This window comes from Triplophysa rosa, linkage group LG23 (genome assembly GCF_024868665.1).
Source record: "Triplophysa rosa linkage group LG23, Trosa_1v2, whole genome shotgun sequence".
Lineage (NCBI taxonomy): Eukaryota > Metazoa > Chordata > Actinopteri > Cypriniformes > Nemacheilidae > Triplophysa > Triplophysa rosa.
In genome coordinates this window covers 11,809,541-11,823,999 of record NC_079912.1, presented here as the reverse complement: position 1 = coordinate 11,823,999, position 14,459 = coordinate 11,809,541, and the positions used below count along the sequence as shown (strand labels likewise).

The following is a 14,459-nucleotide window of genomic DNA, read 5'->3' as shown; positions in this document are numbered from 1 at the left end:
GGGGGTGCCTGCAGACTCTTGCAGCTGGAGACAGATAGGGTCTGTGGTTGACTCGTCCTCCTGTCAATGCTGTATTCATTCTGTCTCAGAGGAGCAAGATGGTGGCAGTACAAAAGGATTACTGGTACTTCATGGTACTCGTGATGTTGTTCTGTTTGCTTAAAGGTAATGTTTTTAACGTTAAGGTAACTTTTGGGTGAATTTCAAAGGCTTGTTTTGTTGTATGAATTTGGTTCTTGTCAATAGAAGGTTTTGTTTATATTGTGTATAATACTAGACTAAGAATGATACACAGTTATACAACTTTCTAAAATGATACAGTTTATTGCTTTAAAAACACTGTTTTAAAGAAATAAGAAATATAGTAAAGAAGTAAATATAGAATTTTTCAAGGATGATGTTAATTTATGGGAAAGTGTGTTTTCTATAATCCTTTAAAGATAGGGATTATTTTGATGTATTTGTCCACTGTTGTGATATAGTTTCAAAATGTCATTGTTGGTTTACATAAAGTTTCAGTGAAACATTTAAGGAGGAAAACCACAGTCAGATAAGGCAAAGGCAACAGCACTTCAGAATCATACTTAATATAAAATGTTAATTTATAACGTTTTGAGGTTCACGTGGATCTAAAACGTAAAGTTTTTTTAGCCCGAAAGTGTTACTGGATTTGCTCTTCTATGCTGTGATGTGATTCATTGTTTTTTTAACCTCAAAATATTTTGATTTATTCAAGATAAACATTGTTTGTTGTTATTTTTTTCTCACCCATACCTTTTAACATATAAAAAAAACAAATAGGGCCTTTTTTCAAACAGTAAATGCCATTTAACAGAGGTAAATATCCAACATTAACCATAGATTATGTCTATTTATATGTTTATATGGCTGTATTGAAATAAAATAGAATAATGCTGTGGGTTCAAGACTGGCAGAGTTACAAAAACATAAACATCATACAAGGGTTAAAGGGACACTCCACCCAAAAATGAAAATTCTGTCATGGATTACTGACCCTCAAATTGTTTCAATTATTTTTGTTTTGTGCTTTTGAACACAAAATGAGATATTTTGAAGAATTCAGGAAAGCAAACAGTTCTAGGCACCTTTGACTACCATTATAATTCCTACTATGGTAGTCAATGATGTCCCAGAAATGTCAGTTGCTAACATTTTTCCAAATGTCTTTCTTTGTGTTCACCAGAACAAATACATTTATACAGATTTGGAACAACTTGGGGGTGAGTAATTCATGAGAGAATTTTCATTCTTTGGTGGAGTATTCCTTTAACACCCACAATGTATGCTCATGTCTGTGTCTGACTCTCTTGCTTACACAACGGTCTACTGTAGGTTCTGTTGAGGTGAAAGCTCCAGAAACTACAGTCACACTTCAGGAGGGAATGGTTTTGGACTGCCTGTGCCCATGGAGCGGCCAGCTCACAATGGTCTCTTGGACTAAAGCATCTCTTTCACAACCTATGGCCGTTTATCATCCTCACTTTGGCACCAGCTTTGCCCCGTCTTATGACGGTAGAGTTGTGTTTCTGAAAACTACACCCATGGATGGAAGCGTATCTATTATGAACGTTAGTCAGAGCGACGTCGGCCACTACCATTGCTCTCTACAGACCTATCCTCAGGGATCATGGACCAAAGGCACATTTGTCAAAAAAACAGGTGAAGCATACGGTAAAACGTATGAATAATGTAATTTATAAGTTAACACAGTATTATGACATAGCAGTTAAAAAATGAAACTTATGAAACTAAGTTTTAGAACTTGCTGTAGATAGAAACATTGTGTAACAAAGCACCCTTTATTTGTCCAGCAATCAACTTCACCATCTCCATTCAGCCTGACACTGAGTTGGTGGCTGCACAAAATGACAACCTGACCATTAAATGTGACCATATCCAGAACGGTGAGGTTTACCATGTAAGCATAGAAAAACTGGGCCCAGGGGACGGCAGTAGTACTATAATAGCGACGTGCCAGATGCAGGACGACGGTCTGGAGCTGAAGGAGTTCAGCAGTAGAGGAAGTCTGAACTGCAGCGATGCTATGGAGGTTAGTTTACACCTGACGAACATCATTGAAGAGGACGGAGGACTTTACCGTTGCAACTTCACTACAGATGCTGGTGTCCAATCCACCACAGTTCTGCTGACCACTCTATCTGCCCAAGGTAACATAGGCGATTGTTGAATGATTCCAGACAGACACAGAATTGTTTTTAGTTGATTTATTGACGGTCTTAGATTTGATAGGTATTTGTAAATATAAAGTTAGTTTACTGCAACTGCCCTGTTGAAAAAACCAGCATATGCTGGTTTGGTATGTTTTGATGCTGGTCATGTGCTGGTCAAACCAGCATCAAAACATACCTAACCCAGCATATGCTGTTTATTTCAACAGGTTGAACCAATATTTCAGTGTTAAAGTACATCAACTATTTTAGGTTAATATGTAGAACGATCTAAAAAGGAAACAAACGTTAGCGTTTGCGCTAATGGCTAACGCTCGTTGACCGTTAAGTTCAGCCCATCAACATTGGCTCAACCAATGGCCTGAGTTCGGGGCGGGGCGTTCTGTTTATTTACTGTCTGTACTTACAATACAACTCCTTGACCCGTAACAAAGTTCATGTAGCATTTGTTATAAAAACTCTTATTTCAGATTTCGGAAGCTTTCGGTATATGCTATATGTGTATATTGGAGCAGGGGTGGTCGGTGGTGCTTTTCTGATGGGTCTTATTTTATTGGTGACGTGGGCGAACAGGTAACCTTACGCTGTCTTACCACATTACTCATGAAGACGCCTAGCGGTTTTAACACTTCGATAATATGTCTATTATGTAGGCCTACGTGTATACTGTACGTGTATGAGTAGGCATTTTTCCCTGTATTTTAAGATGTAGCTGCAGGGTACTGTAACTGAATAATACACATGGCCTGGGACAAAATTATTTTCAAATATATCAAATTAAATTAAATTACTTTTTATCTAAATTATATATTGACACAATCTTGGATATGGAAACTTTTCTGTGTATAAATTATGTTTTATATGATTAATAACAACATGATTTTGTATAGTTTAAGTATATCTTATGAAGTGATAACCTTATATGGTTTATGGTTATAACTTCATAGACTGTGAAATCCTGTCCCCTCCTTTCACCATATGTCCAACATGCTGTCAGCCAGCCCCGCTAGGTTTTATACTGAGTGTGCAGTTTATGTTATGTATTTTGTAATGCAAGGTTATCTGCATACTGCAGTGTTTGCTTTTCTGCTCCTCGCAGGGCTCTTCGTAAATGATTAAGCAGCCTTTAATTTCTGTCATTTAGAGGAAATCGTCCCTCATCCTCTAAACTGTTTTTACAGGCGGAAAAGAAAGAGAGAGGAATACAGAATCAAACTGCACCCTGGCAAAAGACAGGTAAATATGTGACATAAGTTTTGCTTCACCCAGCTGAGCGTGCATTATTACTCAAATTATTTTTTGCTTTTTGGAGACGGCAGCTTATTGAAATGTGGTATCATACCCATGATGCCTCATTCTAGCATTATCATGCATTCAAACTGACTCCAATAACATGTATCATTTATCAGTATCTCTTTGAAAATGTAGTTTAGAGAAAATCAACACAAATGACAAATCATGCTGTATTATATCGTGAATATAGTCACATATACTGTGTTAGATTGACGCGTAAAGAAATGTTCAGCCATGTCTGTATTCTTGATATAACCACAATCTTGAGTGTCGTATTGTTTTAATAATTCGACCTGACAATGTTATTACAGTGTTATTTTATTAAGTCAATTTAGTGGCATCCTTTTGCTAGAAGATGCAGTCTTACATAGCTGTTACTGTATAAGCCTTCAGGATCAAACTTCAGGATTATATTTTCTATAGTTTATATTAGAGCTGCACTGATATATCGGTATCGGTTGATAAAAGTGAATTTTCACATTATCGGCTATGGTAGGATAGTTTTAAAACAGCTGATGATCAGGGCCGATATAGCCTGTCAATCAAAAGAGGACAGGCAAAGGCAATGAATTTGTGCTCTGTATATAGAAAATGTTAAGAAACATCAGCAGTTTGATGTTCAATATTAATAATCATTTTATGAATGAATAACATTCAGAAAGTTAAGAAATAGTCATTTAATCGTCAGAATCAGTATCGGCATATACAGTGCCTTGCAAAAGTGTTCATCCCCCTTCATTTTATTGACATTTTGTTATGTTGCTGCCTTAACTTAAACTACTTTAAATAAAACAATTACATTAATCTACACTCCACGCACAATAATGACAAAACAAAAACAGATTTGTGACAACATTGCAAATTTAATTTGAAATAAGTACATTGCATAAGTATTCACACCTTTTTCTGGGACACTTGAAATTTAGCTCAGAAGCATTCGTTTTGCTTGTTGATGTTTCTACACTTCGAGTGGAGTTAACCTGTGCCAAATTCAATTGAATAAGTATGATTTGGAGCGGCACATACCTCTCTATAAAGGGTGCAACAGCTGGAAATGCATATCAAAGTAAAAACCAAGACATGTGAGCTCTGAGACGGGATTGTATCAAGACACAGATCTGGGGAAGACTTCTGAAAAAAGCTGCAGGGGCTGGGGCATCTGTCAGAGTAGAAGAAAAGCTCAACGGCACAAAATACGGAGATAATGATCATGAAAACCTAGCCCAGAACATTCAGAAGCTCGGACAGGACAGAAGGTTCATTCTCCAACATGACAATGATCCTAAGCACACAACTAAAACAATGCAAGAGTGGCTTATGGACAACTCTGTCTATGTCCTTGAGTGGCCCAGCTAGTGCTTGAACCCAACTGAACATCTCTGTATATAAACCCTGAAAATACATCCATCCTGACAAGAGTTTGAGAGGATCTGAGGAGAAGGATGGCAGAAAATTGCCAAATGCAGATGTGTAAAGCTTGTCGCATCATACCCAAAAAGATTTGAGTCTGTAAAAGTGCTTTAACCAACTACCGAGTTAAGGGTATGAATACTTATGAAATGAACTTATTTTAGTTTTTTATTGTTAATAAATTTGCAAAGTTCTAAGTCACGAATCTGTTTTTAATCTGAATTTAAAGGAGGTTAAGGCAGCAACATAACAAAATGTGAATAAAATGAAGGGGGATGAATACTTTTGCAAGGCACTGCATCACCCTGAAAAATAGGCTATCGTTATCAGTGGAGAAATTTAGTATCGGTGCATCTCCAGTTCACAATAAAGTTTGGGTCATGATTGACAAATGTCTGACACTAAAAATTATGGCCATCTCCTTGCAATGTCTCTACCACAATGCCTACTACTGTACATATTGAAAGACCTCAACACAGTTTTTGCACAGTTCGTTGTGCAATAGTTCTAATGCTGCTTTTTACTTTAGCGTAACTGTAACTTTAACTAACATTGAATGTTTTCTTTTCTGTAGCAGCGCAACCATTATGAACAAGCCTGTGTCTATGACAGGATGAAAAAAGGAACCAGAATTGCGGCAAGAGATAAAGAAATATACGCTAACTTTCAGATAGTGAGAGCGCATGAGAAACAGAAGCGAAAACAGAAGAGATGAGAAATCAAGCTTGCAACCACACAATGGAACTAACTTTATCTGAAAACAAATCATTCATCATTGCCACAAAGTGCTTGGGCACATGAATGATAAAGGATGAATCAAAGGGACAAAGAGATGCATAATAATGCGGAGGATTCATGAAAAACACTTATATTTATCAGTTGATAAGCTACTACTCACGATCATCATCTTCATTACATTAACCATTCAAGAAACTCAACTCCGGCCCATAACTCTTATAACATGCATTTCATTGCATAATTTGAGTTTTGGCTGCCCATGACCGCATTGGAAAGTTTTTTTCTTTCTGCTCTGTGAACTGTGTTTGACAGGTAATCTGTTTAAGAAGGTTTCAGGGTGATTGCTTAAAAGCGTGGTCCATTCTGAGTAACTCAAGTAAAACTTTAGTCTGAGTGACTCTAATGATCAAAGGACTGGACCAAAGAGCGTTTCTGAGTGGATGAGTCCTCTAAAAATTACATGCTTGTCTCAGTTTAAGCAAAATCATGCTTTCTTCTTCTCTGCAGAAATGGACGTACAGAGAATAAGGAAATGAAGACTCCATTACTGATAAGAGAACTGGAAATACTTCAGTTATCATACTCTGTTCAATTTTAAAACGCTCCTGGCAGAGTATGTTTTCTTTCGCTGTTTTGCCTCGTGTAATTTTTAAAAAAAGGTTAAAACTTTGAGGACAATTGGCTATAAGTTCAGATCTGTGAATTGTGAATAGAGCACTAAATATTTACAGGAATAAAATGAATCACATTTTGATGCATCTATGTTTTTCTTCCCTTGATCACCGATGAAAGTAAAAAAAGTGTGGTTTAGTGTTTATTCGACAGGATTCAGTTAAAGATAAATGCTATACAGTAAGAGGAATGAACATTTTTCATGTTTATTACATAAGCACTATGAACAACCCTACATTATAATCATAGAAACCTCTTTTTGTAAAGTCTGTTTAGTTTATTTCACCCAGTAAACATTGACATATCCACACAGGACAAAACTTTACTTTATGCCATGGAATAAAACATGAACGAAAACACACACAATTACAAATAAGCATAAACACACACAAAGTGAAGGCTGGTGAAAATACATTCATTTGATATTTTTTACAACAAATGACTACTGAAAATCTCCCAGGGAAAATCCAGATAATTTGTTAATATATCAGGGATATAAACAGTGTTTGACAAAACATCTCCTATAGAAACTCCCTTCCTAAGGGGTATTCCTTTTTTAAATAAAGTATCGTACTATGTCATTAAATAGTGGCTAATTTACATTCAAGTGCTAGAAAACGTCAGAGTATTGCAAATGAATGCACAATCGCTTTCAAACAAAGGGAAAATGATCGTTTTATGTATTTTTCATGTGCTTCTAAAACCTTGACATCCATATTTCACAGGATCATGTTTGTTCTGGTTTTCCTTGCACAGTTAAGTTACACAACAGATCAACAGTAATTTAAAGGTTTAAAGGTATAGATGTAAAACTATTAGATCATCTGTCTTGATTGTCTGCATTAAACGTGTTTGTGTACGCGTTTATTCTTCAATATCTATGCGAGACCATTAAAAATCACAATCGGATCAGAACACTTTTTTCCTGTGCGGGGAGAAAAAAAAGACATCTTGCTTTTAAACAAACAGTGTTTTAACGTATAAACTTAACTCCGTTACACAGACGGTGGATGGCAAGAGGAATAATTTCATTTAATTGGCTTTCCAGTCAGAGTCTAGCGGAGTCTGAAGGCACTTCTTTGCAGTGTGAAAGGACGCTTGGTTCAGATGAACCAAACCTCCAGTCCAGTGTGTAGACGGATATCATAAATTAGCTCCATACAAATTAAGATCGTTTTGGTGGAAAACGTTCCCATTTCCTCCAAAATGCCACACCGCAAGCATCTTACAGACATTATGGCCACACATAATGAAACACAAACTAAGCAACAAAGGTGCAAAGCAAGCTCTATTCTGAAAGTGCTGGGTGCAAAAAAAAAACTAGATTTGTCTTTTTACAGAAGCTATTGAAGCAATTTAGATGTTCCATTAAGAGGACAGATGAACTGTGTTTAGTGGTGTACCGTATTCATAGTTTCTGTATCCTACATAACTACAGAAAGTCCATTTGTCTGAAACTACACAAGGAAAAATAAAGTTTATGGTACAACTTTTTGGCATTTGTATTTCTTCTTTCAACGTATAAAAAGGCTTCTAGAGTTCTTAATATACACACTGTTCTACAAATAATTATTAGGCCGTACATATACATACATACATACATACATACATATAGAGTTCATACTGTACATGTGTTGTTTAGCTTTCTAAAGCTTTGGAATGTCCAGGAGTTGTGGCTTTGAGCAAGCCGTGACAGTCCGGATGTCAACGGAGCGGTGAGGTACTGCAATTTCTATCGTGGCCACCAGAGGACGGTGTTGCTTGCTCTTGGTTCTGCTGTTCCTCCGTCTGCTCGGAGAGGAAGCTTTGAAACGTCTGTGCTCGTGGAATGAGTGTCATAGTCAAGCTTGCACCTTAAGAGAGTGAGAGAGATTGATGTGTTACTGATATTGCCAAAAGACATGCAAGGCATAAGAATTATACAATTTCCTCTGTGCATTAGTATCACGCTGCTCCTAAAACAAGACTAAGAGGTTTTGGCAACTGTTCATATATTACGTGTTTGGCAGGCCTGCAGAAGAGAAAGACGACATAACTCGATTTTCTAGAGGTGATTGTGTAATCAATTATGGATGAGAGGGAAAGGAAGAATGTCCAGGGTGAGATAAGAATACCTGCTTTTTTAATAAGATGGTGCAAAACATGCTCCTTAACTCAATGTTGCATTCAAGTTATACATTTTTTCATCTTTTCCCTGCAACCTTGGCATTGGTGATGCAGTGCCTACCAATTGAGATACAGGAACAATTCAAAGCCCAAATATAGTGGACGGACTCAAACAAATGATTGCATTGAAATCTTTATCTTCATTCAAATGAGGAGTGCAATATGTGTGCCAGAAATACCAAAGGTAATGCAGAAATAATGATTGTTTTGAAGCACCAGGGGCTACTGTTCTGTTTGGGACTGTTTTAGTACCAGTGCTGTGGCCTGATTCACATACTATACTGTCTGTGTCCTAAATAGTATGCAAGGTTAGAATGAGTTCATATTTGATTACTTCACTGTACAGTTTCTCTCTTTTAATGTCTATTAAGTAGATTATTTCGGTTGCGATGAGTTGTAGTCACTGATGTGTTTTGTATGAAGCTGACATTATTTAACCCACGTTTTTGTTACTCAACCAGTGCTTGCTAGTGGACCGACCGTATTCAGATTTCAAATCAATACAGCCCCAAAAGTTATTTGGATATACATACACAGATGTTTACTTGATTTAAGCCAAACAGACAGTATATACATTATGGTTATGTTCAAACTGTACAAGTGAGATGTTCTTGGGACAACCTAGTTAAAAAAAGTTGAAAAAGCCTATGCACACCCTAAACCCCATAACCATAACTTACACCTAAAATCTGAGAGAAATGAATAACAATGGTATAGAAGCACCTAACCCTGGTTGTAAGATTAAACTTAAAAGGAACTGTAAATTTATCCCTCGAATCTGATTGGTTGTTAGAAATATTATACCAGGGTCAATGATGTTGACCCAAGAACATCTCTCACTTGGCAAAATTAGAAAAGCTTAATGGTTACCTCATCATACCTAAATCATATGAAATAAGGTGCTATTTTTTATTTAAAGCAACACTTTGTAGTTTTTCGACCTCAAAATAACGTCTCTAAAATCATTTCTGTGGTAGAACAACTCTTAAACGGACAAATTCTACTGCCTCTGCTACCTGAGCTGCCTCATAGCTGCTACAAGCACACTCTGTAAGTTCTGTGTTCGGGTCGGTACACACAGCCCCGCCCATCCCTTGCCTGAGGAGGAAGAGTGCGACATGGTTTCCAAACAACGTTTCTGCATTCGCCGGTTCCATCAGCTTATTGAACAAATTCACATGTATTGCGGTGCCCACTGGGTAGCTTATACAGCGACATTATTTACAACACTGGTCACAGACAATTGCGCTTATCAACCACATGGTGGAACCCGTGAGCAAAACTTCTAAAGTGTCTAGTGTTTAATGTTCATTTATCTTTGAAATTTAGAGGGATTTGTTTTATTTTTTAGTGTTTGTGGTTACCATTGTTCAGAAAAGCATTGCCTATAGTGGGCGGTTACATTTTTTAATTGGAATTTCTTTTAAGTTCTGTTAAATCTTCTTGTTAAAGATAAATGAAAATGTTCTGTGACATTAATTAAAAATGTTTATGTTGAGAACATGACATAACAAAACAAAACTAAAATCATGTTTGTTTAACAGACATAAAATTGGCAACTTGAACATAGATAAATGATGTAAAAGTAAACACAACCTTATTATGTGCAACCAATGTACATCATTTTTTCAGTGTGGAGATTCTTTCATGTCAGATGTCTAACCGGCTCCTTGCTCGACTGTGAAGGTGAGAGATCCTAAAGATCCATTCCCACAGTGCACATACTGTAAAAGAGATACGATTGGTCATCTTGGTAATAAACAAGTCCTGGGGTCGGATTCACAAAACATTCTTAAGAAAATCCATCTTAACTGCCATATGTTTCTTAACATTAAATTTAAGAAAAAAGTTTGCAATGTTTTGTATTCCTGAAAAAACTTCTCAAGACTGTTCTTAATTTTTTTTTATCAAGATTGATTTACAAAGCATTTATTCTTATGAAAAAGAAGATGTTCTTAAGAAAATATTTGAAAACTTTATAAGGAATATTCTTACAAGCTTCCCATGATTTATCTTGAGAACAATCTTATATTTTGTTTTAAGAACATCGCATTTGTGAGTCCGGCCCCCGTATATATATTTTTGTAAAATTAATAATTACATTCATAATGAGCCGTTCTGCAGTAAATCATTTTAATTACTTTTCTAAAAAAGCATGATTTATTCCTTTCAAAGCAGCTAAAGTGGATATGACCACATGAAGCACATTTTCTAAAGTTACCCGCCAGTTTTTTTTCCCCTTTAGCTATGTGAATTGGTATTCAGTATTAGATATCCACCTTCCAGCTGAGTTTAGTTGCAGCTCCACTCATCTGAGTCAGTATTTTCTCTGAAGACGGATTGGACTTGACCTCTGCAGGAAAGTTCTGTAACAGGACTGACACGACTCAAAAAAACACACCTGTCCTGTCATCCAGATGTCACACTTTTGATGTAAGTGGATTTGTGGCACTATGAAACCAAGGACAGTCGACTCCGAGCGCCACTTGTCCTGCATGCTTGGTAAACATGTTATGCTTCTGTGGCCCCAGAGATCTGCCAACAGAGACACCAACCACGTGTGTGTGTGTGTGTGTGTGTGTGTGTGTGTGTGTGTGTGTGTGTGTGTGTTTCCATCATCTTGGAAATTGCAGTCAGGCCACCGTGTGTGTGTGTCCTGCACCACGGATGATCCGAGATGGCAGTCAGCTCAACAGGATGGAGGAAATGAAGCAACAGCCAGATAAACAGCACTTGGGTAACACTACACACGCACTCTTACACACCGAACCTCTATATATCCAATGCTTTCAGTCTACATGTTGTAGCTCACTTTCTTATAACAAAGAAAACACAGCATACCTGAGCAGTCAGGAAACTGTATCTTTATCAAATAGTGAGAGACAAGCCATGATGAAATATCAGACTGTAGCCTCAAGTATGAATCCATTATTTATTTCATCATATATAGACTGTTTCATCAGACGCAGGCGCGCCTGTCCCCCGGTTAACTTCCGGTTTGTGTTTGGCTAGTGTCTAATAATATAATTATTTATATTTGATTTAATTCATGTTAATAATAATTAATATCATTATTTTATTGTGTAATAATTGTATTAAATAAACGATTTGTTGAATTTTGTTGTATGTTCATTTTATTAAAAAAACAATTTGTTGAATGGGTCTTGTAGTTCGCATTTAAACTAACTGTGTGGTACATTGACATCTAGCGGTTGAGCTTGGTATCGCAGTCTAAATTCAAAATTTTGGAGAGAAAGTTTAGCCAAGTAACGGTTCTTCACTGTTTCTTTTGATTGTTATCAGAAATAATCTACAGGCACTCTATTGTTTGTGAATGTGTACCGGAAGTTAAGTCACAAAAGTGCACATGCGCAGTAACGTGTGTTTATGTTGTTAAGATGAAACCGTCTATAGACTGCAATACGACAACTACAACAATCACAATACTAACACACAATAAACTTTATTTACATATTTTATCGTGTTTTGTTTTCGAAGCAATATATTAAGAACCATCAGCAAACCAGGCACGCATATACCGATCAATAGACAACATCATAAATCTTATGATATAACATCCTCAGGAAAATTGTACTGATTTCCATAGTCATTAGCATAGAGTCCCAAAGTCTGACAAAGCATTTTTAAACCATTGTACGGGAAGCACACAATTTTCTAGAATACCATTACATATGCTTTAGTGTTAAAGGGATAGTTCACCCCAAAATAAAAATTCTGTCATCATTTACTCACCATCGTGTCAATTTAAACCTGTATGACTTTCTTTCTTCTGCAGAACACAAAAGAAGATGTTGGTAACTGAACAACAGCGGTACCCATTCATTTCTATTGTATGGACACAAAACCAATGCAAGCACTGTTCGGTTTCTTCTTCAAAATATCTTCTCTTGTGTTCTGCAGAAGAAAGAAAATAACCAAAAAAGAAATAACCAAGTAAATAATTAAAGAAGTAACATTTATAAAGGCTCGCCTATAAGATGACGCTTAATACTAAAATATTAAACACCATATGTGAGGCCCTTCATAGATAAGAGTCCCTCTTTTGCTTTGGAGATACACCGAAAATGCGTATTGATTTATTTTGAGACACGGGTATCTTCCAACATTTATTCTAAGTAAAACCATTGACAGAAATGCCGCTGTGTTTGACTCACCAATTTCAACTGCGAACAGCCAATTGGCCAACACCATCAGTTTCCACCACAGGGGCTCGAACAAACAATGGCCAATGAAGAAAACAAAGTGACAACCTCTCGATTCTTCTTCATTAGTTTCTGTGAAAAGTCAGATGCCAAACCAGGGCATTTCACTTCTGTACCTTGCTTCCAACAAGCTCGTCTTTAAAAGAAATGCCATTATAGCGCAGATCTGTTGCTCTGAGTTCTGGCCTGATTTCACAGAGTAGGACAAAGGAAGGGATGAGCTGGTAAACAAGCACATTTGTTGTGTGCAAGACGGCTGCTGCAACGCCGGGGCTCTGGGTTAGAGCACAGCTGTCACACGAGCGAGCAAACACACACACACACACTCACGTATGTACATTCAAGCCCACGCCAGGCTCCGGTCTGATCTAACCTGGTGGGACGAGGATGATTTGTCATTGGCCTGACATTAAAGAGAGACGGTCACACCAGTCTAACTTACACAGCGGCTTCAGAGCACCAGAATCAGAAGAGAGGGACAAAGTGAGATTCAGTCTGCTTTTGCAAATAAACTCTTTATATATATTATATATGTAAATACTGTGTATGTTGAATAATTATATGGGCCATATATGGGAGTTTTTTTATGTATGCAAATTGTATAACATCAAAGGTACAAATTTCTAGTAATAGTGCAGTCAATTTTCATATTGTAATTTCAGAAAGTCACTACCGACACACAATAATATATCATTTAATAAGGATTATATTTACATATTAAGATTTTGTTTAAATCTACTTCTAAAATATATTTTTTGCTATTTTAAAAACAGTTACAATTTTTAAAGTGACAATATTTCAAGTGTAATTTATGAGATTTGTTGTATTTTGAATCCAATCTTTCTTTGAAAAAGGCATAAAATTGATCATGCCGATTTCAAAGTTAAGGATTCATTAGTTTATATAAACATTGAACCAAACACTATCATAACATCTTAGTTGATCATTTAATATACTTTTTGACAAAACATCCCATGTTTCGGTCATGACACACATTTTCAGTAGTGATGGTAATGTTTTGGTAGTGATCACAATATTTAATTTGCACAGCTGAATCAGACTTTCAACATTTTACGTTAATACAAATAACTAACTATGTTGCACATACGCAGCCAGACACACATCTGACAGTAAATATCTAATAGAAAACCTACAGCTCACATACTATACCACTACTAAAACATACTAAAATACTAAGGATTTGCATAACTGTATAGTGTGTAGTTTTCTTTATTTCCACAAATAAAGGATTAAGTTTCCCTTTTTCTCACTACCGAAACAATTTTTGTCACTACCGAAACAATGATACCCAGTGATACGTTTCAGTCGTGACTGTTTTGGTAGTGACAATTTTTGAATACTATTGAGCCTAGTTTAAAGATGCTAATCAGCACATGGTTAGCAAGCACAGTTCTGAACAGATGTACACACACATACAAACAAAATTTTATGCAATAACGCCCAAAAAAGTTTCCTTAATTGCAGAAAAAAGATGTTTGGTAGTGACGTTCCTTAAAGTTACACAGATTTTCAGACATTTGAACACATTTACTTCCAAATGATGAGTCTGATAAATCTACTCACCATGTAGCTTTTAGAGAGAGGGACACAGAAGTTATTCTTAATCAAAAATGTAGGGGTGTGGCTAAAATGTGTCTCAGCCAATGGACTAAAACATACACTGTTTCAGTAGTGACATGAAAATCCGGGACACATTTTTTAAAGTTTAATTAAAAATAAAATAAAT

General features: G+C 36.4%; 2 protein-coding genes across 5 annotated transcripts in view; one reads left to right on the top strand and one right to left on the bottom strand.

The window, feature by feature from the left end:
• Nucleotides 1-32: 32 nt before the first annotated feature.
• On the top strand, nt 33-6,299 carry cd226 (CD226 molecule). Of its 4 annotated transcripts, none has more exons than XM_057322519.1 (6): nt 33-165; nt 1,354-1,680; nt 1,833-2,189; nt 2,681-2,783; nt 3,392-3,446; nt 6,159-6,299. In XM_057322519.1, exons 1-6 carry the CDS (start codon nt 99-101, stop codon nt 6,177-6,179), a joined length of 930 nt encoding a protein of 309 aa, XP_057178502.1. In that variant the 5' UTR covers nt 33-98; the 3' UTR covers nt 6,180-6,299. The 4 variants fall into 4 exon arrangements, with proteins under 4 accessions (XP_057178502.1, XP_057178501.1, XP_057178503.1 ...); XM_057322518.1 differs by having other exon boundaries at nt 5,488-6,299; XM_057322520.1 differs by lacking the exon at nt 2,681-2,783.
• Nucleotides 6,300-6,518: 219 nt separating this feature from the next.
• dok6 (docking protein 6) overlaps nt 6,519-14,459 on the bottom strand; it is a 71,442-nt gene continuing 63,501 nt past the window's right edge. Inside the window, exon 8 of the mRNA XM_057322523.1 lies at nt 6,519-8,176. Within this exon, the coding sequence (XP_057178506.1) occupies nt 8,028-8,176 (149 nt within the window). The 3' untranslated portion in view covers nt 6,519-8,027. The remainder of the gene's footprint in view (nt 8,177-14,459) is intronic.